At 40.6% G+C, this 26,389-nt stretch overlaps 1 protein-coding gene across 1 annotated transcript in view; it reads right to left on the bottom strand.

Moving 5' to 3' along the window:
- The window catches only part of LOC135510872 (gamma-aminobutyric acid receptor subunit pi-like), a 52,692-nt gene that overhangs the window by 22,394 nt on the left and 3,909 nt on the right, over positions 1-26,389 (bottom strand). The window contains exon 2 of the mRNA XM_064932170.1: positions 18,029-18,118. Within this exon, the coding sequence (XP_064788242.1) occupies positions 18,029-18,084 (56 nt within the window). The 5' untranslated portion in view covers positions 18,085-18,118. The remainder of the gene's footprint in view (positions 1-18,028; positions 18,119-26,389) is intronic.

The following is a 26,389-nucleotide window of genomic DNA, read 5'->3' on the forward strand; positions in this document are numbered from 1 at the left end:
ATGCTGCAGTATGATGCAACTTTTACAGAAATAACTACTTATAGTGCCTTCAGAAAGTATTCACACCCTTTGACTTTTTCCACATTTTGTTGTGTGGCCTACACACAATACGCCATAATGTCAAAATGGAATTATGTTTTTCTAATATTTTACAAATTATTAAAAAATGAAAAACTGAAATGTGGAAAGCCTAAATACGTTCAGGAGTAAAAATGTCTAAAACCACGTTTCACTGTCTTCATTTTGGGGTATTATGTGTAGATGGATGGGAAAAAGATATTTAATCAATTTTGAATTCAGGCTGTAAAACAAAATGTGGGAAAATCCAAACAATGATTATGTCGTATCACGTGTGATGTTATTAAAGACGGTCTAACGGAAACATTGTAACTTTAACGGAAACATTGTAACTTTAACCTCTACGGGTTCGCGCCCCCCCCCCCATCACACAGGCACATGGGACTGTTGAGCTAACGTATGCTAATATGATTAGCATGAGGTTGTAAGTAACAAGAACATTTCCCAGGACATAGACATATCTGATGTGGGCAGACAGCTTAAATTGTTGTTAATCTAACTGCACTGTCCAATTTACAGTAGCTATTACAGTGAAAGAATATCATTCTATGAGGAGATTGCACAGTTATGAATTTGACTATGAGAAGGTATAAATAAATCAATTAGGCACATTTGGGCAGTCTTGATACAACATTTTGAACAGAAATGCAATGGTTCATTGAATCAGTCTAACACTTTTCGCATACAGTGCTACCATCTAGTGGCCAAAATATACATTGTGCCTAACCTGGAATAGTACATTATGGCGTTTCTCTTGCATTTCAAAGATGATGTGAGAAAAAAAGAAAAGAAACACATGTTTTTTTCTTTGTATTATCTCTTACTAGATTTAATGTGTTATATTCTCCTACAATGAGGTCCTGAGCAACAGGCAGTTATATTTTGTGTGTCATTTAAGGCAAAAATAGAAAAAAAAGGGTTCCAAACCTGTTAAGAGCTTTCACAATGTATATGTCAGAGCTAAATGTTGTAAAACGTACGTGATTAAATATAAAACTATTTGTGAGAAGATGAAATGTGATTTTAGATTTTAAAGATAATTGTTTATCATGTGAAGTTTTACCCAGTCAGTAAACACACCCATGTGAGCACAGACATTATGCCAAAAGGATGGACCGCCCCTTTTACCAGTTTGCTTATAAAGGACTCCTAAAGAATTAACACATTTGACCAAAACATGCCGAGTTGCTGCCGGTGTGGAAAGTGGTTATAGCAGTACCCTGAATAATCAACCATTGAGACCAGACAACGTGGAGCGGTGGCTACACGTTGAAATGGTTGCAATTTAAATATAGACCAGTACATCCCCGGGTTGCTACTGGTGTGTAAAATGGTTTAAAACTACTGGACAGTAATACAAGCAGAGCAAGCTGAATACGTGACAAATGGTCTAAAATTACAAGACCCTCTGAAACTCGACAAGTGAAGAAGACGAAGACATGCACCGCCTGCAACTCTGCATTATTTTGTTAGTTAGTAATAAATAATTAAGCCAATTTGTGTAAACTGAGTAATCATGTAGACTAGGGTTCGTGCAGATTTATAGAATATTGCGATTCAGAATGAGACTGATATGAGGTAAAAATACATTAATAAGTGACTGTTATCTATACATATGAATATATCTTACAGGAGTTTCATTCGAGAGAGTATAACTTGTTAAATACGTTTTCTCATGGTGCCCCAAGTTACTGTGGAGAGGGGGTGGGGGGTTGAGGAGATGGTGATGCAGTGTGGTGGGGTAGGGGAGTCAACCCCATGTGGAATCCTCCTTTTCAGATCTTGTTTCATTGTAATAGCGCTTCCCGGGGTCCCTGCTCACACAGAGACGAGGCCGGTGTCAGCCGAGGCAGTGCTCACGCATTTCACAACAGATTAAGTCAGTCCAGCACAGCCCCTGCAGAGATCTGAGTAACACTTTCCACAGCCACTCTCCCTCCTCCCCCACCCTCTCCCACTCCTCATCCCTCCCACTTCACACCCGCACACTTCCATCAAAACCGCTCTCTACCTCTTCCATCTTTTAATGGCAATCCTATACCCCCCCCTCTCTCTCTCCTGCCTTCTCCCGTAGGAACAATCCCTCTGGCTCATGGCACGACATTCCAATCCCGCTCTACAGCAAGATGAATGGGATACATCTAGATCACTGTAGATCTCTGTATAATTTATTTCAACTATTCTTTTTCCAATCATGCCAAATATGGCGAGGGTCTGGAAATGTTATGTGCAGCAGTGTTGGTGTAATTGCAATCATTGTACATGTCAGAATACATAAGTCAGAATCGGGATACAAATTAGACCACGGAAGTTAATGTTTCAAGTTTTATTAGTGGCATGTATGGGATACCCATGGTATACACCATCCAACAAAATGTAATCTATATTCAAGGCCATAGTGCCTAGTAGACTGAGTAGACTGTTATGCATGAAGGATCCTTCCACCTCAAGGTAAAAATGTGATCATGCAACTTAATTTCTCAAATGCCAACTAATGACTTTTGAAATTTGATGAACTATTTCAATGTGCCCTTTTGAGTGTACTCTTTTGACCTCCTCCCCCAGCCCAAGGCTAAGTCAGAAGAGGCATCCATTCCCCAGTGACAGGCAGGAAGGGAGAACAGGTGAAAACATATGGCGTCAGCCACATCCTCAGTGTGCAGTTGAAATGTTAGTTGGCGGCGCACTGGATGCTTCGCCTGTCAGGTTAAATTAAAAGATGTGCTTTTTTTTCTTTCTCCTGAGAATATCAATGTTTCTGCTGTGAAATGGGATTTGACGAAAGACTGTGCTGTTCTCTTACGAGATTATTCATCCCCGCTCTGTTGGGACTTGTGCAACGTCCTCAGACCCTCACCCACTCGAAGACATTGAGGATGGCACAGCAAAAAAGTCATTGTGGGTTCTGTGTCTGAGGTGTTCAGATTAAGAAATGGATGTTTCTTTCTTCCCTGCTATCCTAGCTCCCAAAGCTCTTTGACTTATGGTTGGAGAGGAAAACCTCTTGCCGAATACTTCATACTTCTTCTCCCAGGCTACTGTGTTCTGAATTTTGGATAGCTACAACTGTCATGGCCTCTGCAAACTCTACAATGATGTACAATGAAATATCCAAAATATTCTAAACATGTCTCCCCTAAATACCCTGAGCGTCAAACTTATTCTCCAAATGTGCACCTTCAGCTGTTTTACCCAACTTAGCAATACAGTTAGGAATGTTATTTTAAATAAATTCATAAAATCGGCACCAGATAATGCATGGTTATTCTTTGGCAGCCGTGTAATTCATGTGCAGTGTGCAACCTTTTATTGGCATCTATTGCACCTATCTCTGTATACCTGTCATCTTGGGCTTACTAGCATATGACATACAATGGAATCTTACAGGCCAGAAATAACATTTTAGATAAATTTCTGCTATTTATTTCTACCAACAGGATGCAATGTTTCATTTGTTGGCTTGATTTATTTTATGGTTATTGAAATAGTGGGTTAACCGCCTAGCCAGCATACAGCATTGGGATTTTATGACTAGTTTTTTGTTGTTGTATAAGAGCCATTAAAGCCTACTGTATCTGTATGTGTGTGTGTGTGTGTGTGTGTGTGTGTGTGTGTGTGTGTGTGCAAACAGTGTGTGCAAACAGTGATGCAAATGTAAATGCCTCCAGTACTGAAGAAAGGAAGCCATTGACAGGAAGCATCTTGATACATCACTGACCCTTCCAGCAGCCATTAAAAGGCACTGCAGACACAACTTGACAACCTCAAGAAAATCCTATTGGCAGGATTCATACATAAAATATATGCTTTTAATTGTTGGAATACGTCTGCTTTTTGTCAGACAGTACTCCATGTAATGCCTATGAATATTTAGGGGCACAAGATATGGAATTCACAGGAAGCTAAGCATTATTTAGGTAGGAATGTCTCCCAAACCTAAAACCAGGTCTGGCCAAGTGTGTGCTACTTCAAAAAAGGTCTGGAATTGTATGTCTGGCAAATCCCCCTGTATATCTACAACTTTTGGTTCAGCCACTGTAGGTAAATAGGAAGGGTAACACTTTACTTGAACACCCAGAGTCATAACACGTTGCGACTTGGTCATAACCAGCTGACATTACTTGTCAAATCCTGTCATACCTGTAATATGGTGATAACACTGTCATGACCCATATGTTTACACCTGTTGTGACATATATTGTGTTATTTTGTGGCTGGTTATGACACCCGTATAAGAGTGGCAAAACCCACATTTATCCCTGCAAAGAAGATTCCTTTCATTGGATTGTTTTTTTCTTCATTCTTAATTCATTCTCGACAGTCAAGTTTTTTCCCCATCATATTTGTAATAACTAACATTAGGACCACCCGGTGTCCATTTACTTGGACCAAGAAAGTGCACTTTATGACACCGTCAAGAGGTATTGTGAACATCATAATCATATAAGCCAGATACTGTAGGCCTATCCCATACATGCCCTTATGTTAAAGACAGTGTCTTGTCCTGCTCCTGAAATCTGCTCCTGCATTCATCCCAGTCATCAGCAACAAAGCACTGGGGTAGGTGCACGTATGACATCAATGTGCACGCAATTACAATGATAATTTAACATGTTCAATTTAGGAAATGTTATATAACATAAGCATACTATGGTGTAAATGGAATGTTTTGCCTTCTGTCGTAGGTTTCGTGTTGTTTTGACACTCTTATGTAAGTTGTCCTAATCAGCCATAAAATAACAGAAAGAAATTCTGCTTTGAAAGTTGATCAACTTGTAAATTCACTTTTGATAAAATCACCTTTGAATGCTTTGGTATCTAGTGAGTAGATCTTATTTGTCTACACTCATTCAGCATCGTTCACACCCTCTTAAGCTTTAGCCCCACCCAACTCGTTTTGCTCTCGGAGGGCACACTTGACGCTCAGGCCGATGATTTGTTTACCTCTGGATAACATGAAAACAGCCTAACCAGCTCAGCTGGCAACAATTTCATTATGCTTTTTTTGCAGATGTTACTGACACCGGCCATATTCAACGGGTGTTGTACACACGTCACGTAACGTTAGCTAACGTTAGCTAGTTAAACAACAATGAACAAAGTGTGAACACTGCCTAACATTAGGCTCTAACTATAAAAGCAAACGGCTCTGGGAAACAAACAATAATGTCAACTAAGGAGCCAGCCATCTAATATTAGCTAGCGAGCTAACAGTACACTTTAGCTTGAAATGAAACCACTTTCTTTCAAAATTAGAAATGTGTAATATATGAAAATGCAGCTAGCTAATGCTAGACTAACTTACCTACATACAGTGAGTGGGGCAAAAAAGTGTTTAGTCAGCCACCAATTGTGCAAGCTCTCCCACTTAAAAAGATGAGAGAGGCCTGTAATTTTCATAGGTACACTTCAACTATGACAGACAAAATAAAAATAAAAATCCAGAAAATCACATTGTAGGGTTTTTAATTAATTTATTTGCAAATTATGGTGGAATATAAGTATTTGGTCACCTACAAACAAGCAAGATTTCTGGCTCTCACAGACCTATAACTTCCTCTTTAAGAGGTTCCACTGTCCTCCACAAAGTATTAATGGCACCTGTTTGAACTTGTTATCAGTATAAAAGACACCTGTCCACAACCTCAAACAGTCACACTCCAAACTCCACTATGGCCAAGACCAAAGGGCTGTCAAAGGACACCAGAAACAAAATTGTAGACCTGCACCAGGCTGGGAAGACTGAATCTGTAATAGGTAAGCAGCTTGGTTTGAAGAAATCAACTGTGGGAGCAATTATTAGGAAATGGAAGACATACAAGACCACTGATAATCTCCCTCGATCTGGGGCTTCACGCAAGATCTCACCCCGTGGGGTCAAAATGATCACAAGAACGGTGAGCAGAAATCCCAGAACCACACGGGGGGACCTAGTGAATGACCTGCAGAGAGCTGGGACCAAATTAGCAAAGCCTACCATCAGTAACGAACTACGCGGCCAGGGACTCAAATCCTGCAGTGTCAGACATGTCCCCCTGCATAAACCAGTACATGTCCAGGCCCGTCAGAAGATTGCTAGAGAGCATTTGGATGATACAGAAGAAGATTGGGAGAATGTCATATGGCCAGATGAAACCAAAATATAACTTTTTGGTAAAATCTCAACTCGTTGTGTTTGGAGGACAAAGAATGCTGAGTTGCATGGTGGAAACATCATGCTTTGGGGCTGTTTTTCTGCAAAGGGACCAGGACGACTGATCCGTGTAAAGGAAAGAATGAATGGGGCCATGTATCGTGAGATTTTGAGTGAAAACCTCCTTCCATCAGCAAGGGCATTGAAGATGAAATGTGGCTGGGTCTTTCAGCATGACAATGATCCCAAACACACCGCCCGGGCAAAAAAGGAGTGGCTTCGTAAGAAGCATTTCAAGGTCCTGGAGTGGCCTAGCCAGTCTCCAGATCTCAATCCCATAGAAAATCTTTGGAGGGAGTTGAAAGTCCATGTTTCACAGCAACAGCCCCCAAACATCACTGCTCTAGAGGAGATCTGCATGGAGGAATGGGCCAAAATACCAGCAACAGTGTGTGAAAACCTTGTGAAGACTTACAGAAAACGTTTGACCTCTGTCATTGCCAACAAAGGGTATATAACAAAGTATTGAGATAAACTTTTGTTATTGACCAAATACTTATTTTCCACCATAATTTGCAAATAGATTCATTAAAAATCCTACAATGTGATTTTCTGGATTTTTTTTCTCATTTTGTCTGTCATAGTTGAAGTGTACCTATGATGAAAATTACAGGCCTCTCTCATCTTTTTAAGTGGGAGAACTTGCACAATTGGTGGCTGACTAAATACTTTTTTGCCCCACTGTACATGTCTTAATAATATGCGTAACATTCACAGGTACAAAATACTAGGCTCCTGTAAATTGTATCATTGCCTATGAGCAAGGCAAAATAATGAATAAATCTTCCTTTGTCATGGCATTATAGGAGGACTGAATAGTTTGCAGAAGCATGTCTTTGGTAATCAGATGAGGGACACTTTGAAAATGGATCTGGATCGCCTACTTGAACAAGATAAATGCAGGTATGTGAATTGTGAATAATGAAAAAGCATGAAAGCAAAAACCTCAAATATTTCAAAGCACTCTCAGTAGACCATTTAAAACCATTTTATTCATAGGCTACTTTTGGCTAATGGCCAGGATAAAAATACACACTTATGCAAGCTGCTAAACCGCCCTTGATTAAGGGGAGGGTTGGCAATGCTTGGTTTTTAATTAAATGAAACGAGGGGAAACCAATGGATGTTTAATGCTTCTAAATACGAGATTCATTAGCACAAAAGGCATCTCTCCTTCAGTGGGCACCGTGCATCATGGCTGGATGTGCTGTGTTTCACCTCTCCAAATTCATTCCGTTATCAACTGCATTACAGTTAAGACCTGCTTTTTGTGGGTCTTAAAACTCCCCATTAGCTCTTGATTGTTTGGTTGTTTAATTCATTCAGGTGTTTTAGTGTCATATAAAGATTACATCTATTGTTTGGCTGGTCAAAACAGCAGGTTATCCTATCCCATTGAGGCCTTTGTCCTATGTTGTAAAGTCCATCCATTATCCTTCCAATTATAAATACAGTTCTCAACTAATTATTTCCATTGACTTAGCCGTGATGAAATGATCAGAGCAGACCCTGCACTGACTGCTGTCTGAGTTCAGGTGTCTTTGCTTATCTGACAGTTCTTGCATCTTATCTCTTTGCATATTTTGCATTACTCATCTCATATGCATATACTGTATTCTATTATATTCCACTGTATCTTAGTCTATGCCCATCTGACATTGCTCATCTAAATATTTATGTATTCTTAATTCCATTCCTTTACTTAGGTTTGTGTGCATTTTGTGTATTGTTGTTAGATATTACTGCACTGTTGGAGCTAGAAACACAAGCATTCTGCTACACCCGCAATAACATCTGCTAAACAATACAATTTGACCAATACAATTTGATTTGATCTCCTTGGTGTTTCATGATTGTGGGTAACCTGTTTTTTCCTGTTGTCTTTCCTGCCTTGTTAGAGCAGCCAAATACAGTACAGAAATTGACCATAGTGATGAACCATTTCATTTTAGTCATTAATTTATGACCTATACTAAGGCTATTCTTCTGAAAAATGACCCGCCACTATGTTTAACTGCAGAAATTTTATTTATTTAACTTGAAATTTGATTACTTTTCCTAGAGTGACCCCAACATTGCCTTTGTTCATATTTCCATGAAGGCTGTACACCACAAGGGTACACACACACACACACACACACACACACACACACACACACACACACACACACACACACACACACGCACACACACACACAATGGGAAATTGAGATCATGTGTGCTACTGATTGAACTCAGCCAGCAGCCCCTGAAGAAGATCATGGTTGGCACAGTTAGAAAGAACAAGTCTGAGCAACAAGGGGGAGAAAGGCCTTCTCATCAAAGTTTGTAGCCTCAGAATTGCTTCATCCGATGTTGGATCGTTTTCATTGTCGCTCTCGTCACTTTCATCCGGAGGCAAATACCCCGCTGAGCCCTTCAACACGCAGCAGTCCAGCCTTTCAAAACCTGTTGATGATAGATTTTTTGACAATGCTCCACACTGTCAGGACCCACTGGCAGACTTGACCATAAGTTGCTCTTTGCATGCGGCCCGTTTTAGTGAAGGATTTCTCTCCACTTGTCATCCAAGCCTCCCACTGAACAAGGAGCGCCACCCTAAATGCACGATTTACACTGATGTCGAGTGGCTGCAAATACTTTGGGCCATCTGCTTTTCTTCCCTCTGAAAGCTTTTGTTGTATTTTTGCATTAAGTCAGTTCCTCACGCTGCTGTTTCCAACGTCTTATCATCGACTCATTAAGGCCAAGCTCCCATGCAGCAGCTCTATTTCCTTTTCCAACAGCCAGATCGATAGCCTTCAACTTGAAAGATGTATCATATGCATTTCTCCGTGTCTTTGCCATGATGAGGGTGACAAAATTACTACCGTAATCAGAATGATTGGAAGTTTGAGTGCGCTTGATTTATGTCACATTATGTGACAGTGCTCAGTTTTTTGGCGGCATGAATCTTGTGAAAGCGGGAAAAATCCATAAATGAGCCGCATCATTGTATAAACCGCGAGGTTCAAAGCGTGGGAATAAAGTAGCAGCTTATAGTCCGGAAATTACGGTAGTATTCAACCCCTTTGTTATGGCCATCCTAAATACGTTCAGGAGTAAGAATGTGCTTAACAAGTAACATAATAAGTTGCATGGACTCTGTGTGCAATAATAGTGTTTAACATTATTTTTAAATGACTACCTCATTTCTGTAACTCACACAAATAATTATCTGTAAGGTCCCTCAGTTGAGCAGTGAATTTCAAAATCAGATTAAACCACAAACACCAGGGAGGTTTGTCAATGCCTCGCAAAGAACGACACCTATTGGTAGATAGGTAAAAATTGATAGAATCAGACACTGAATATCCCTTTGAGCATGGTGAAATAATTAATTACACTTTGGATGGTGTATCAATACACCCAGTCACTACAAAGACAAAAACATTTTTCCTAACTCAGTTGCCGGAGAGGAAGGAAACCGCTCAGTGATTTCACCATGAGGCCAATGGTGGATTTAAAACAATTACATAGTTTAATGCCTGTGATTAGAGAAAACTGAGGATGGCTCAACAACATTGTTTTTTTCTTTTTTTCTCTCCACAATATTAACCTAAATGACAGAGTGAAAAGAAGGAAGCCTGTACAGAATAACAATATTCCAAAGCATGCATCCTGTTTGCAATAAGGCACTAAAGTAAAACTGCAAAAAAAGTGGCAAAGAAATTAACTTTATGTCCTGAATACAAGTGTTACACTTGGGGCAAATACAACACAACATATCACTGAGTACCACTCTTAGTATTTTCAAGCATAGTGGTGGCTGCATCATGTTATGGGTATGATTGTCATCGGCAAGCACTAAGGAGTTTTTTGGGGATAAAAAATTAACGGAATAGAGATAAGCATGGGCAAAATCCTAGAGGAAAACCTTGTTGAGAAATTCACCTTTCAGCAGGCCAATAACCTAAAACACAAGGCCAAATATAAACTGGAGCTGCTTACTAAACTGACATGGAATGATCCTAAGTGGCCTGGTTACAGTTTTTACTTAAATCTAATGGGAAATATTTTGCAAGACTTGAAAATGTCTGTTTAGTTACGATCAACAACCAACTTGAAAGAGCTTGAAGATTTTTTTTAAAGAATAATGTGAAAATATTGTACAATCTAGGTGTGCAACTCTCATAGACTGACCCAGAAAGACTCACAGCTGTAATCACCGCCAAAGGTGATTCTAACATGTATTAACACAGGGTTGAATACTTATGTAATCAATATATATTATTGTTTCACTTTTTACAAATGTTAGAATTTTTATTCCCCTTTGACATCCCAGAGTAATTTGTGTAGATCGTTGACAAAAAATTACAATTCAATCCATTTTAATCCCACCTTGCAACAAAATATGGAAAAACTCAAGGGGTGTGAATACTTTCTGAAGGCACTGTACATATAGTAATTATACAGTATACTGTAGTATATTTTCATGTGGGACTCTTCATCCTATGATTGAAAATGGTGTTTGTTGTTTGTAAAAAAAAAGTGAGCTATCGCGGCTTTACGTAATGAAAGATCCAATTAGAATCCTGTCCGAACTCAGTGTTTTAGCTCCCTTCATGGTGAAAGGATATCTAAAAACACCCTACTTATGAGTGTAGAACATAAACTTCTGTATTGTATAATTCTGAAAGACAATAGGGTCGAAGATTTAAGCTAATTCCAGTTCAGCATGATTTAGAGTGAACTACAGCGCACAAAAAGAGGCCAAACTCCCAAAATAAGATGAAAAGGTTTGTTTTAGCATGCTATCCCTCAACACAACTTCCCGCACCATTAACATATTAAAACAAGGCTAATGCATGACCCCACTGTGCAGAGGATTTTCTGTGGGACTTGGATCTCAAAACCTCTGGTACTGTATAAATAGGGACTAGGAAGTGAAAAGTGCATGGGCAACCTAACACTCTAGTAAACTTAGCCTTGGAATGCTCCAACAACTCAGTGATAGTTAATTTGGCAGATTTTTTTTCTTTCTGACAAAACACCCTGTCAGAAGCAGTGGAACTGCAAATTGGTTCTGATTCACATTTGGGTTATTTTATGTAATAGATGGATAAATAAAGGGTGTGGGATCTGTCTGAGTTCCGTGATAAATGACTCCAACTGGGAAAATAGATAGCCTTTGATGTTTATGTGATTGTCACAGTTCATACACATGTTTAACATCTGGCACGGCTACACAGTTACACAGTACCTGTCGCATTATTTGAACATCTTCTCCAAACATGTCTGTTTTTTCAAGTCACCCAGCTGTGATCCAGCCTCTCCCCTTGATTCTCTCGCTCTTTGTTCTTTCCAATGGGAGGAGAATTAAACACTGTAGTGAAGTTGCTAGTGCTTTCAAGGGGAGTTACAGGGACATGAGAGGAGGCAGTTATCTGAGGGCAGACTGACTGACACTCAGACATTGCCTGTCTTCATCTCCATTTTCAGGTAAGGTTTTGTGGCTCTTACTGTAAATGTACCTCTATGGTTGAGAACTATGACCTCCATAATGCTTGTGTGTCCTATTTCTATTATGATATGACACAGGCCACAGTGTCAAACGTGTTTGTTTGCTATTGGGAAATGACCTCAGCAGAGTTAAAACTATCAGGGTTAAGGGTCATATTTGTATGGCTGCAGCTAATTTGTTGTCATGGTTGTTGATATGGTTGTATGCACCGGTGGCCCTTCTATAATAGCCCTCTTTCAAATATCCTGGGTAACGGTGAGGGTGAAGCTTATCTCACTTAGTTAAGTCCATAAAATACACTGGGCTACACTGAGCTGAGCTGCCCTCTCTGCAATGATAGAGATAAAGCCATTGGATCTGTCACTGCGTCATCGAGAAACATGCTACAAGCAGAACTGGAGGTCATGACGCTCAAACAATCTGCTAATGTTCTGCCATGGCTAATTCGTTCCTGCGGCCTGGTGCCATCCCTGAATGACCGTCTGCAGGACATGACCTGCTACAGAGGACCACAGTGAATGTCAGCCTTTCACTGGGGAAAATACACACACACCCACACACACATACATATATATATATATACACACATATATACATATATATACACACACACACATACATACACATATAAATATATTTATATATATATATATATATATATGTATGTGTGCCTTGCGAAAGTATTCGGCCCCCTTGAACTTTGCGACCTTTTGCCACATTTCAGGCTTCAAACAGAAAGATATAAAACTGTATTTTTTTGTGAAGAATCAACAACAAGTGGGACACAATCATGAAGTGGAACGACATTTATTAACTTTTTTAATAAATCAAAAACTGAAAAATTGGGCGTTATAGAATAATAGTGACGACATCAAAACTATATTTTATGTTCTTCAAAGTATCCACTCTTTGCCTTGATGACAGCTTTGCACACTCTTGTCGTTCTCTCAACGAGCTTCACCTGGAATGTTTTTCCAACAGTCTTGAAGGACATATGCTGAGCACTTGTTGGCTGCTTTTCCTTCACTCCAACTCATCCCAAACCATCTGCTCCCGAGTAGCACAGCGGTCTACGGCACTGCATCTCAGTGCTCGAGGCATCACTTCAGACCCTGGTTTGATCCTGAGCTGTATCACAACCCAGCCATGATTGGGAGTCCCACAGGGTGGTGCACAATTGGCCCAGCGTAGTCCGGGATAGGGTTTGGCCGGTGGTAGGCGGTCATTGTAAATAACAATTTGTTCTCAACTGACTTGCCTAGATAAATAAAGGTTAAATAAAAAAAAGTGAATAAAAATTAGGTTGAGGTTGCGTGATTGTGAAGGCCAGGTCATCTGATGCAGCACTCTGTGTTGGGTCATTGTTCTCTTGAAAAACAAACTATAGTCCCACTAAGAGCAAACCAGATGTGATGGTGTATCGCTGCAGAATGCTGTGGTAACCATGCTGGTTAAGTGTGCCTTGAATTCTAAATAAATCACAGACAATATCACCAGAAAAGCACCTCCACACCATCACACGTCCTATTCCATGCTTCATGGTGGGAACCACACATGCAGAGATCATCCGTTCACCTACTTTGCATCTCACAAAGACACCGCGGTTGGAACCAAAAATCTCAAATTTGGACTCATCAGACCAAAGGACAGATTTCCTCTGAAGCAGAGGTAGCTCTGGGTCTTCCTTTCCTGTGGCGGTCGTCATGAGACCCAGTTTCATCATAGCGCTTGATGGGCTATCTTCTGTATACCACCCCTACCTTGTCACAACACAACTGATTGGCTCAAACGCATTAAGGAAGAACGAAATTCCACAAATTAACTTTTAAAAAGACACACCTGTTAATCGAAAGGCATTCCAGGTGACTACCTCATGAAGCTGGTTGGGAGAATGCCAAGAGTGTGCAAAACATCAATGCAAAGGGTGGCTACTTAGAAGAATCTCAAATATATTTGTTTCACACTTTTCTGGTTACTACATGATGTCATATGTGTTATTTCATAGGTGTGATGTCCTGATTATGATGTCTTGATATTTTTACTATTTTCTACAATGTAGAAAAACCCTGGAATGAGTAGGTGTGTCCAAACTTTTGACTGCTACTGTATATGCAGGCCTCAACCACTACCCTGAGAGCATTTGATTCAGTATATCAGTATATCATGCGTCCCTCAGGTTCATTCCAAATCAAAAACGTCCAACACATCATTGTGATCTCTATAGCACCATTGGCAGGTCGTCATTGATCTTGCGTAGGTTTAAACACTGGTATACACTGATTTATATGGCCATATTGGGTTAAATGCCACTTTATCTCTGTTCTTTTTTAATCAGGTCAGTAAATCCATATAATTTACGATTCCATTCTCATTTCCTTTTAACAGTAGCAAGAATTAGAACATGTCATGGTAGAAAGAGTTTTAGTTAGTCAAGTCCGTGGTCCTGGACATTAAAACATTTGATGATCTAGTCACGTTGGTGGAGTTAAACACTTGGTCGATGTAAATATCAGAGAAGAGTGTAATTGTCTTTAGGACAGCAATTCTTAGTTGACACTTGTGTTTCTTTACATAATATGTAATTGTTGTATTGTAAGTGTGTCTATAGTTTAGTTCAATGTTGTGTCAGTGTATGTCAGTTGTTTTGTCTGAAACTGTTCCCCCTGCGGCTGTTGGACCAGGTCTCTCTTGAAAAATAGATTTTATCCTGTTAATAACCTGATACAGCTATGGGGGCGCTATTTCATTATTGGATAAGAAAACGTGCCCGTTTTAAGCGCAATATTTTGTCACAAAAAGATGCTTGACTATGCATATAATTGACAGCTTTGGAAGGAGAACACTCTGACGTTTCCAAAACTGCAAAGATATTGTCTGTGAGTGCCCCAGAACTGATGCTACAGGCGAAACCAAGATGAAACTTCAAACAGGAAATGAGCAGGATTTTTGAGGCTCTGTTTTTCATTGTCTCCTTATATGGCTGTGAATGCGCAAGGAATGAGCCTGCCCGATCTATCGTTTCCCCAAGGTGTCTGCAGCATTGTGACGTATTTGTAGGCATATCATTGGAAGATTGACCATAAGAGACTACATTTGCCAGGTGTCCGCCCGGTGTCCTCCGTCGAAATTGGTGCGTCATCTTCAACTGCACGTCTTTTTCCAAGCAATTCACAGGAGAAAGTAGACATCCACGAACGATATATCAATGAAGAGATATGTGAAAAACACCTTGAGGATTGATTCTAAACAGCGTTTGCCGTGTTTCAGTCGATATTATGGGGTTAATTTGGAAAACAGAAGTTCTTCAAAGGTAAATGATTTTACTTGAATCCTTTTCTGGTTTTTGTGCAAATGTTGCCCACTAAATGCTACGCTAAATGCTATGCTAGCTATCAATACTCTTACACAAATGCTTGTTTTGCTATGGTTCAAAAGCATATTTTGAAAATCTGAGATGACAGTGTTGTTAAGAAAAGGCTAATCTTGAGAGCTAGCACATTCATTTCATTTCATTTGCGATTTTCATAAATAGTTAACGTTACGTTATGCTAATGAGCTTGAGGCTATAACTGGATACAGGTTTTTTTCATAGCCAAACGTGAACAAAACGGAGCGATTTGTCCTACACAAATAATATTTTTTGAAAAACTGAACATTTGCTATCTAACAGAGTTTCCTCATTGAAAACATCTGAAGTTCTTCAAAGGTAAATTATTTTATTTGAATGATTTTCTTGTTTTTGTGAAAATGTTGCTGGCTGAATTCTAGGCTTATAGCTATGCTAGCTATCAATACTCTTGCACAAATGCTTGTTTAGCTATGGTTGAAAAGCATATTTTGAAAATCTGAGATGACAGTGTTGTTAACAAAAGTCTAAGCTTGAGAGCAAATATATTTATTTCATTTCATTTGCGATTTTCATGAATAGTTAATGTTGCGTTATGCTAATGAGCTTGAGGCTATAAATAGGATCCCGGATCTGGGATTGCTCGACGCAAGAAGTTAAGGCTATGCACAATACTGCCCCATTTGGAGGAATTGCGTGCCCATAGTAAACAGAAAGAAAATCTGTCCAAAATTGCTAATATATGCATATAATAATTATTATTGAATAGAAAACACTCTAAAGCTTCTAAAACCGTTTGAATTATGTCTGTATGTAAAGCAGAACTCACAGGGCAGCCATTCTCCCAAACTCTCTCTCTCATCAGGAAAGTTACCCCAACTTTGACGTCATTGCCCCCACCCTTCCCAACCAGCTACGGATCTGGGAACAGTTTCTCTGTGTTCAGCGTGCTGTGTTCTTTCAATGGGGCGAGTAATGGAGAAAATCCCGTGAGCTTTGGCCGGTTGGCGGGCAAAATATTGACGTGTCACGAGAATTTACTTGCGCGTCCTGCGCAATGTAGACAGGGCACTCATTGTTCCAGGTCGTCTGAGAAGGGTTGCGTTCTTTCGGTCGAATCGCCAATTGTTTTGTACGTTAATAACATCCTAAAGCTTGATTCTGCACTTAGTTTGACCAGTTTAGTCGACATATAATATGTAATTTTGAAGTTTTGATGCGCAACTGTGCGGGACCAGAAGTCATTTTGGGTGCATTTCAGCTGAAGCTGTTAGCATATGCTAATACAAAGACACAACCTGAAACCAAATGATGTATTGGGTAAGTTTGACTCCTTCCACTACATTCTGATCGAAGACCATCAAAGGTAAGGGAATATTTATGTTGTAATTTTGTATTTCTGTTGACTCCAACATAGCAGAGAAATATTGCTTATGTCTGAGCGCCGCCTAAGAATATTGCCTAGTGAACGAATTCTATAACGTTAAAAATAAATGTAACACAGCGGTTGCATTAAGAAGCAGTGTATCTTTCTAACTATATGTAGAACATGTATATTTAGTCAAAGTTTATGATGTGTATTGCTGTTATCTGGCGTTATCTGGCGGAGCTATTTATAATATTTCCGGACATTTTTTAGCATTTTTTGAACATGGCGTCAATGTAAACGGAGATTTATGGATATACATTGCATATTATTGAAAAAAACATAAATGTACTGTGTAACATGTCCTATTACTGTCATCTGATGAAGATTTTCAAAAGGTTAGTGAATTATTTTTCTTTTAATCCTGCGTTTGTGATTGTGTCTTTTGCTTGACAATATGGCTACATATTGTATGTGTCTTTGTGGTGGTTTGATATACATATGTGCTATGTTTTCGCCGTAAAATATTTTAGAAATCTGACTCGCTGGGTAGATGAACAAGGTGTTTATCTTTCATTTGAGCTATTGGACTTGTTAATGTGTGGAGGTTAAATATTTCTAAGAATATTTTTGCATTCTGTGCGCCATCTTTTGAGTTGAGCTTGTGGGGGGGGGGTGCCATTGGGGTACGTGTACCGTGATGTCATTATCTTAATGAGAAAAACCTGTATAAATAAAGGTTAAATAAACAATTAAAACAATTATCTGTGTGGATGAATGGACAAAGACTGTGTGGGATGGGACACTGTGGACCAAAGCATCTGTACCTAAAGCATATAACCCTCGACACCACTGACTTCCAGGCCTCCTGCTGTTATGCTAATCTCAGAGGGGATGGGGCCAGAGCTAGTGTGCCATGGACCAACATTTTATGGCAGAATAAGGAGGTACCCAGTGGGTTGGACTTTTCTAAGTTGTGCATGGAGGATATTGTGCCTGCAACAAAATGGACTGGCAAGAACAGGATGAGTTCCTGTCATGGTAAGTGTCAAATATGCACCACAACATCCCATCATCCTCTCTGCATGACCCCTGAAGGCATTAGCACAACCGATTTGACTCAGTGCTTGGTGTTGAGGGCTGCCTCACTGGTGCTGCACCGTGGCAGTGTCAATGTGAATTTCAATGCTTCTGAGTAATGCATGGGGAGTCATGATCGAGTATTGATGTGCCTCAGTCAAATAACCAATGGAGAATTGCTTTATCTCGATCTCTCACACACACACACACACACACACACACACACACACACACACACACACACACACACACACACACACACACACACACACACACACACACACACACACACACACACACACACACACACACACACAAAATAAATCGTTCACACTGGTCCCAGTAACACCTCATTTAAAAAAAATTTAACAATATCTCAGACTGACTTTTGTAAAATCACCATTCATACATACCCACAGGTCCCGGCAGTCACTGTAACCCTTCTACTGTAAGGTATCTTACCTGCTAATGAGGAGCATGATGAACACTCTCACTCCAGAGCGGAGCACAACCATCATTGCTGGAGGTGTGGAGGTGTCTAGTGGAGTCTATCTGAAATAAGAGGATACAGAGAAAATTAAATCCATAACATAGGTATACTCAGTCTATTGTGTTTTTACGAGTACAGTTTGTACCAGCATTTTCAATGCATGTGTTCATCTACTGAATAATATTTAGTTCAGAACCAGTGAAAATGACTCCCAAACACCAGTCTTTTCAGGTGCTGTTTTCAAACTCATGTTTCTGAGCCTTCTGTGTTGTTTTTGTAACAGCACACTGTTGACCTCCTTGGTCATCTTATGACTGAACTGACATATCAAATCAAATCAAATTTTATTTGTCACATAAACATGGTTAGCAGATGTTAATGCGAGTGTAGCGAAATGCTTGTGCTTCCAGTTCCGACAATGCAGTAATAACCAACAAGTAATCTAACTAACAATTCCAAAACAAATTTCTTATACACAGTGTAAGGGGATAAATAATATGTACATAAAGATATGAATGAGTGATGGTGCAGAGCAGCATAGGCAAGATACAGTAGATGGTATCGAGTACAGTATATACATATGAGATGAGTATGTAAACAACGTGGCATAGTTAAAGTGGCTAGTGATACATGTATTACATAAGGATGCAGTAGATGATAGAGTACAGTATATACGTATACATATGAGATGAATAATGTAGGGTATGTAAACATTATATTAGGTAGCATTGTTTAAAGTGGCTAGTGATATATTTTACATCCTTTCCCATCAATTCCCATTATTGAAGTGGCTGGAGTTGAGTCAGTGTGTTGGCAGCAGCCACTCAATGTTAGTGGTTGCTGTTTAACAGTCTGATGGCCTTGAGATAGAAGCTGTTTTTCAGTCTCTCGGTCCCAGCTTTGATGCACCTGTACTGACCTCGCCTTCTGGATGATAGCGGGGTGAACAGGCAGTGGCTCGGGTGGGTGTTGTCCTTGATGATCTTTATGGCCTTCCAGTAACATCGGGTGGTGTAGGTGTCCTGGAGGGCAGGTAGTTTTCCCCCGGTGATACGTTGTGCAGACCTCACTATCCTCTGGAGAGCCTTACGGTTGTGGGCGGAGCAGTTGCCGTACCAGGCAGTGATACAGCCCGCCAGGATGCTCTCGATTGTGCATCTGTAGAAGTTTGTGAGTGCTTTTGGTGACAAGCCGAATTTCTTCAGCCTCCTGAGGTTGAAGAGGCGCTGCTGCGCCTTCTTCACGATGCTGTCTGTGTGAGTGGACCAATTCAGTTTGTCTGTGATGTGTATGCCGAGGAACTTAAAACTTAATACCCTCTCCACTACTGTTCATCGATGTGGATAGGGGGTGTTCCCTCTGCTGTTTCCTGAAGTCCACAATCATCTCCTTAGTTTTGTTGACGTTGAGTGTGAGGTTATTGTCCTGACACCACACTCCGAGGGCCCTCACCTCCTCCCTGTAGGCCGTCTCGTCGTTGTTGGTAATCAAGCCTACCACTGTTGTGTCGTCCACAAACTTGATGATTGAGTTGGAGGCGTGCGTTGCCGCGCAGTCGTGGGTGAACAGGGAGTACAGGAGAGGGCTCAGAACGCACCCTTGTGGGGCCCCTGTGTTGAGGATCAGCGGGTGGAGATGTTGTTGCCTACCCTCACCACCTGGGGGCGGCCGTCAGGCAGTCCAGTACCGAGTTGCACAGGGCGGGGTCGAGACCCAGGGTCTCGAGCTTGATGACGAGCTTGGAGGGTACTATGGTGTTAAATGCCGAGCTGTAGTCGATGAACAGCATTCTCACATAGGTATTCCTCTTGTCCAGATGGGTTAGGGCAGTGTGCAGTGTGGTTGAGATTGCGTCGTCTGTGGACCTATTTGGGCGGTAAGCAAATTGGAGTGGGTCTAGGGTGTCAGCTAGGGTGGAGGTGATATGGTTCTTGACTAGTCTCTCAAAGCACTTCATGATGACGGAAGTGAGTGCTACGGGGCGGTAGTCGTTTAGCTCAGTTACCTTAGCTTTCTTGGGAACAGGAACAATGGTGGCCCTCTTGAAGCATGTGGGAACAGCAGACTGGTATAGGGATTGATTGAATATGTCCGTAAACACACCAGCCAGTTGGTCTGCGCATGCTCTGAGGGCGCGGCTGGGGATGCCGTCTGGGCCTGCAGCCTTGCGAGGGTTAACACGTTTAAATGTTTTACTCACCTCGGCTGCAGTGAAGGAGAGACAGCATGTTTCCATTGCAGGCCGTGTCAGTGGCACTGTATTGTCCTCAAAGCGGGCAAAAAAGTTATTTAGTCTACCTGGGAGCAAGACATCCTGGTCCGTGACTGGGCTGGATTTCTTCCTGTAGTCCGTGATTGATTGTAGACCCTGCCACATACCTCGTGTCTGAGCCGTTGAATTGAGATTCTACTTTGTCTCTATACTGACGCTTAGCTTGTTTGATCGCCTTACGGAGGGAATAGCTGCACTGTTTGAATTCGGTCATATTACCAGTTACCTTGCCCTGATTAAAAGCAGTGGTTCGCGCTTTCAGTTTCATGCGAATGCTGCCATCAATCCACGGTTTCTGGTTAGGGAATGTTTTAATCGTTGCTATGGGAACGACATCTTCAGCGCACGTTCTAATGAACTCGCACACCGAATCAGCGTATTCGTCAATGTTGTTGCCTGACGCAATATGAAACATGTCCCAGTCCACGTGATGGAAGCAGTCTTGGAGTGTGGAATCAGCTTGGTCGGACCAGCGTTGGACTTGTTTTAGTTTCTGTCTGTAGGCATATATCATCCAGATTCCTCCATTTGTCTTGTGCTTGTGCTGTTATAAAGAGAAGTCTGCACATCTTTGGTTGGAAGTCATCCTGGAAGTCATCCTCCCAACAACCAACTCACTAAGCTACTAACATGACCGCAGGGTTTAATTTGAACTACATAATCACCTCACAATAATGACTTATCTGAAACAACTACTCATTAAGCTCTCGGCTTAGGTAGTAATGAAATATTGTTCATTTCCTCTATCTTCCTTAGAAAGCACTCCCTTTAAGAATTTTGAAATGAATGTACATTTAGCTGTTGGGTGAAAAGGAATGTGGCTGCAAAATGATATGCTACTGTAGCCATCATCAACTGCAGCGTTACCTAGTAATGCTTAGTGACAAAAATGTGCTCTCTTTGTACTGGATTTCATTAATAAACAGATGCAGTGTGTTATTTAATACAACGGGTGGGTCTAATACTGAATGCTGATTGGTTAAAAGCGCATTCCAGCTGGTGTCCATTACACTAGTTACCACCGGTTAAATCTATATTGTTAAAATGCGTATTTACTCTGTTCCATCCGACTGTGCAATCCAGCCCAGCCAGGCAAGTTATAAACTTGATCTCCACTATAAAAAGCATTTAGACATAATCTCACATTTCTTTTAGACATTTAGTTTTCAACAGCTGAGATTTGTTTAAACCTTTCTGTCTGTCTCTCCGACATTTGCAACATTGTTTCAATATTCAAATTCGATCTCCAGCTATCCCATAGTAATGAACGAGTAGGGGTCAGGAGTTGGCACGGGACAGATGGGCAGGCAACGTTTCTCAGCCAGTCGAAATCACAAATCAGCTGGCTTCATTTTTATGGATATATATATACACAAAGAAATGTCAACTGAAAAAGGTCAAACGAAACAAAGTGCAGCTAGTTTGCAGTCTTTCCATGTTCAGTTTGAATTGATTGTGTTAGATGTGTTGGTGGCTAGCTCCTCTTAACAACAGTGTCCTGACGAGTGAGCACATTCTCTATGACAAGGGAAATCGTACCTCATTAGGTCATTGTTATGGATGTATCCAAATAAATGTCACTAGAGAACAGCTTGAACAAATGCAAATGCGGCAACTTTGCTGTGATTCTGGCTGCAGAATTTTTGGCTTGAACTTAAGTAAGCCGTAGTTGGCTAGCTAGCAAGCAAGGGATAAGAACGTTGCCAGCCAGTATGGCAATGGAACATTTAGAACAAATGACTGGGTCGCTTCTATAGATATAGAACAAAAAGACTGAATGACTGGATCGAGTCTCTAGCAACTGAACCGATAAAACGAACGACCACCCGGCTTGGGTAGCAACCCTAGATTTGTGTTGGAACTATATCTTGTGTAAGGATGAAATAGTATGAATACATCTATAGAAATAACGTTTTTAATTAAAATATGGCACTCATTATTTGAATATGTTGGTGACCCGTTATACAGTTGAAGTCGGAAGTTTACATACACTTATGTTGGAGTCATTAAAACTTGTTTTTCAACCACTCCGCAAATTTCTTGTTAACAAACTATAGTTTTGGCAAGTCGGTTAGGACATCTACTTTGTGCATGACGTAAGTCATTTTTACAACAATTGTTTACAGACAGATTATTTCACTTATAATTCACTGTATCACAATTCCAGTGGGTCAGAAGTTTACATAGACTAAATTGACTGTGCCTTTAAACAGCTTGGAGAATTCCAGAAAATTATCTTGTCTTTAGAAGCTTCTAAAAGGCAATTGGAGATGTACCTGTGGATGTATTTCAAGGCCTACCTTCAAACTCAGTGCCTCTTTGCTTGACATCATAGTAAAATCAAAAGAAATCAGCCAAGACCTCAACAAGTCTGGTTCATCCTTCGGAGCAATTTCCAAACGCCTGAAGGTACCACGTTCTTCCGTACAAACAATAGTATGCAAGTATAAACACCATGGGAACCACGTGGCTGCCATAACGCTCAGGAAGGAGACGTGTTCTGTCTCCTAGAGCGAAAAGTGCAAATCAAATCCAGAACAACAGCAAAGGACCTTGTGAAGATGTTGGAGGAAACAGGTACAAAACTATCTATATCCACAGTAAATCAAGACTTATATCGACATAACCTGAAAGGCTGCTCAGCAAGGAAGAAGCCACTGCTCCAAAACCCGCCATAAAAAAGCCAGACTACGGTTTGCAACTGCACATGGGGACAAAGATCATACTTTTTGGATAAATGTCCTCTGGTCTGACGAAACAAAAATAGAACAGTTTGGCCATAATGACCATCGTTATGTTTGGAGGAAAAAGTGGGAGGCTTGCAAGCCGAAGAACACCATCCCAACCGTGAATCACGGGGGTGGCAGCATCATGTTGTGGGGTGGCAGCATCATGTTGTGGGGGTGGCAGCATCATGTTGTGGAGGTGCTTTGCTACAGGAGGGACTGGTGCACTTCACAAAATAGATGGCATCATGAGGAGGACAATTATGTGGATATATTGAAGCAACATCTCAAGACAGACGTCAGAAAGTTAAAGCTTGGTCGCAAATGAGTCTTCCAAATGGACAATGACCCCAAGCATACTTTCAAAGTTGTGGGAAAATGGCTAAAGGACAACAAAGTCAAGGTATTGGAGTGGCCATCACAAAGCACTGACCTCAATCTTATAGAATATTTTTGGGCAGAACTGAAAATGCATGTGAGAGCAAGGAGGCCTACAAACCTGACTCAGTTACACCAGCTCTGTCAGGAGGAATGGGACAAAATTCACCCAACTTATTGGGTGAAGCTTGCGGAAGGCTACCCGAAATGTTTGACCCAAATTAAACAACTTAAAGGCAATGCTTTATGTAAAACTTCTGACCCACTGGGAATGTGATGAAAGAAATCAAAACTGAAATAAATCATTCTCGCTATTATTATTCTAACATTTCACATTCTTAAAATAAAGTGGTGATCCTAACTGACCTAAGACAGGGAATGTTTACTAGGATTAAATGTCAGGAATTGTGAAAAACTGAGTGTAAATGTATTTGGCTAAGGTGTATGTAAACTTACGACTTCAACTGTATAAAAGTGATAATGCCCTCGACTTTGTCTTGGACCTAACAACACCGTGCCAATATGTCCTCGAAACTCCGGCTTCTCTGGCATTATCACTTAAATAATCACAGATGATAAAGACCAAATATTTGCATCTCATGAAATTTCTTTTGGATTGTTTATTGGACAATCATTGGTCTTCACTCAGCAGGTAGGAAAATAAGATTGAATTAACCTGTTGATGCTCTGGGGGAGCTATTTCATTTTTGGATGAAAAACGTTCCCGTTTTAAACAAGATATTTTGTCACAAAAAGATGCTCGACTATGCATATAATTGATAGCTTTCGAAAGAAAACACTCTGACGTGTCCAGAACTACCAAGATATTTTCTGTGCGTGCCCTAGAACGTGAGCTTCAGGCAAAACCAAGATGAGACGGCATCCAGGAAATGAGCAGGATTTTTGAGGCTCTGTTTTCCATTGTCTCCTTATATGGCTGTGAATGCGAGAGGAGTAAGTCTGCCCTTTCTGTCATTTCCCCAAGGTGTCTGCAGCATTGTGACGTATTTGTAGGCAGATCATTGGAAGATTGACCATAAGAGACCACATTTACCAGGTGTCCGCCCGGTGTCCTGCGCCGAAATTGGTGCGCAAAAGTCAGCTGCCAGTATTTTTCCATGGGATTCAGAGAGGAAAGCAAGCTTCCACAAATGATATATCAATGAAGAGATATGTGAAAAAACACCTTGAGGATTGATTCCAAACAACGTTTGCCATGTTTCGGTCGATATTATGTAGTTAATTCGGAAAAAGTTTTACGTTGTAGGTGACTGAATTTTCGGTTCGTTTCGGTAGCCAGATGCAATGTAGAAAATGGAACGATTTCTCCTACACACAGACGCTTTCAGGAAAAACTGCGCATTTGGTATGTAACTGAGAGTCTCCTCATTGAAAACATGAGAAGCTCTTCAAAGGTAAATGATTTTATTTATTTGGTTATCTGGTTTTTGTGAAAATGTTGCGTGCTAAATGCTACTCAAAATGCTATGCTAGCTTTGCATACTCTTACACAAATTAGTCAATTTCTATGGTTCAAAAGCATATTTTGAAAATCTGAGATGACAGTGTTGTTAAGAAAAGGCTAAGCTTGAGAGCAGACGCATTATTTTCATTTTATTTGCGATTTTCAGAAATCGTTAACGTTGCGTTATGCTAATGAGCCTGAGGCTTTAGTCATGATCCCGGATCCGGGATGGGGAGTTCCAAGAGGTTAAATGTCAAGTAAACCCATTAACGTGAGACAAATGGTTCGAAAACACGCAGCCGAGGACGAATTCTGTAAATTATGCAGTCTTTATCAATAAAACTGAGATGTTCAAATTTGAAAAAGTCCATGATAATCATTCCTCATCTTTGGTCAAATTTGTCTTTTTTGGAATTCTTTGTCAGTTCATGAGTGAAGAGGCACTGGACTGATCTGAGATTTACTGTGGGCTGAACACATCAATAAATGTACATGAACGTAACAAACATTTTAATCAATTTCTCAAACAGCTGTCAATCATCCAGCCCGCAATGCTAGTGTCACCCTGCCACCAGAGGGTAATGTCACCCCGATATTACAAAACATTCAATCAATGCAAATGAAGGCACACAACCTCAAGAACACTGTACATCCTAAGATTGTACATTTAAATTCAGATATTGCAGATAATCACACTCTTGCATACACGGAACAGACTAACATACAGCACTTTCATTAAATGTGTTGAAGTCAAAAGTCAATAAAGCTTTTTAGTAATCTACAAACCACAAAGCACTAGCTATTTTAAGATATGAGGCCATACATATTTATGTCACTGTCTCAATCATTTTCAGTGTAGGGGCCTGTTGCCTAATCTGCCCTGTCCAGCTGTGCTTAAGTACAGTATGTCAGTCAGCTAAAATTCTACTTGTCACCCACCAAATCCACTGACCACCCTCAAACACACAGCAGTGTCTAATTAAACCTCTCAAGAGGTATCAGCCATATTTCAGAACCCTGTCATCTTGTCTATCATTTGATTTTAAGCTGATTTGAAAAGGGCAAAAGTGGGTGGAAAAAATATATACGTTTGAGTTACTGAGCACATGATCAAATGTTCTGCCCTTTTCTGTGTTTTCTCGCTTCCCGCCTGGTGTGCTTGGTGAGTCACCTCTGTGTCAGACCCCCTCGTGGTCTTGATTTTTGTTTTGTTCCTTGTCCTGTATCCTGACTTGTTCTCTGACCATTTAAGGCAACTGGGACTGAGACCCTGACCACTAACTTATACCATTTTTGCACTACCAGCCAAGCGCAACCAAGTCAAGTCTGGCTGTACTGAGCTAGCCAGTTTACACATCCACCACAGTTGCTGAAAAGGACAGTGTGGAAAAAAATCAGAGTCAGCAGAGTTTGTTTTGGATCAGTGTAGCGAACGTGAGTAGGGTTCACGGTCTCGTGATAAGATAACCCTGCCTGCGACATCAAAAACAAT

The sequence above is a fragment of the Oncorhynchus masou genome, chromosome 23 (assembly GCF_036934945.1).
Source record: "Oncorhynchus masou masou isolate Uvic2021 chromosome 23, UVic_Omas_1.1, whole genome shotgun sequence".
Classification (NCBI taxonomy): Eukaryota; Metazoa; Chordata; class Actinopteri; order Salmoniformes; family Salmonidae; genus Oncorhynchus; species Oncorhynchus masou.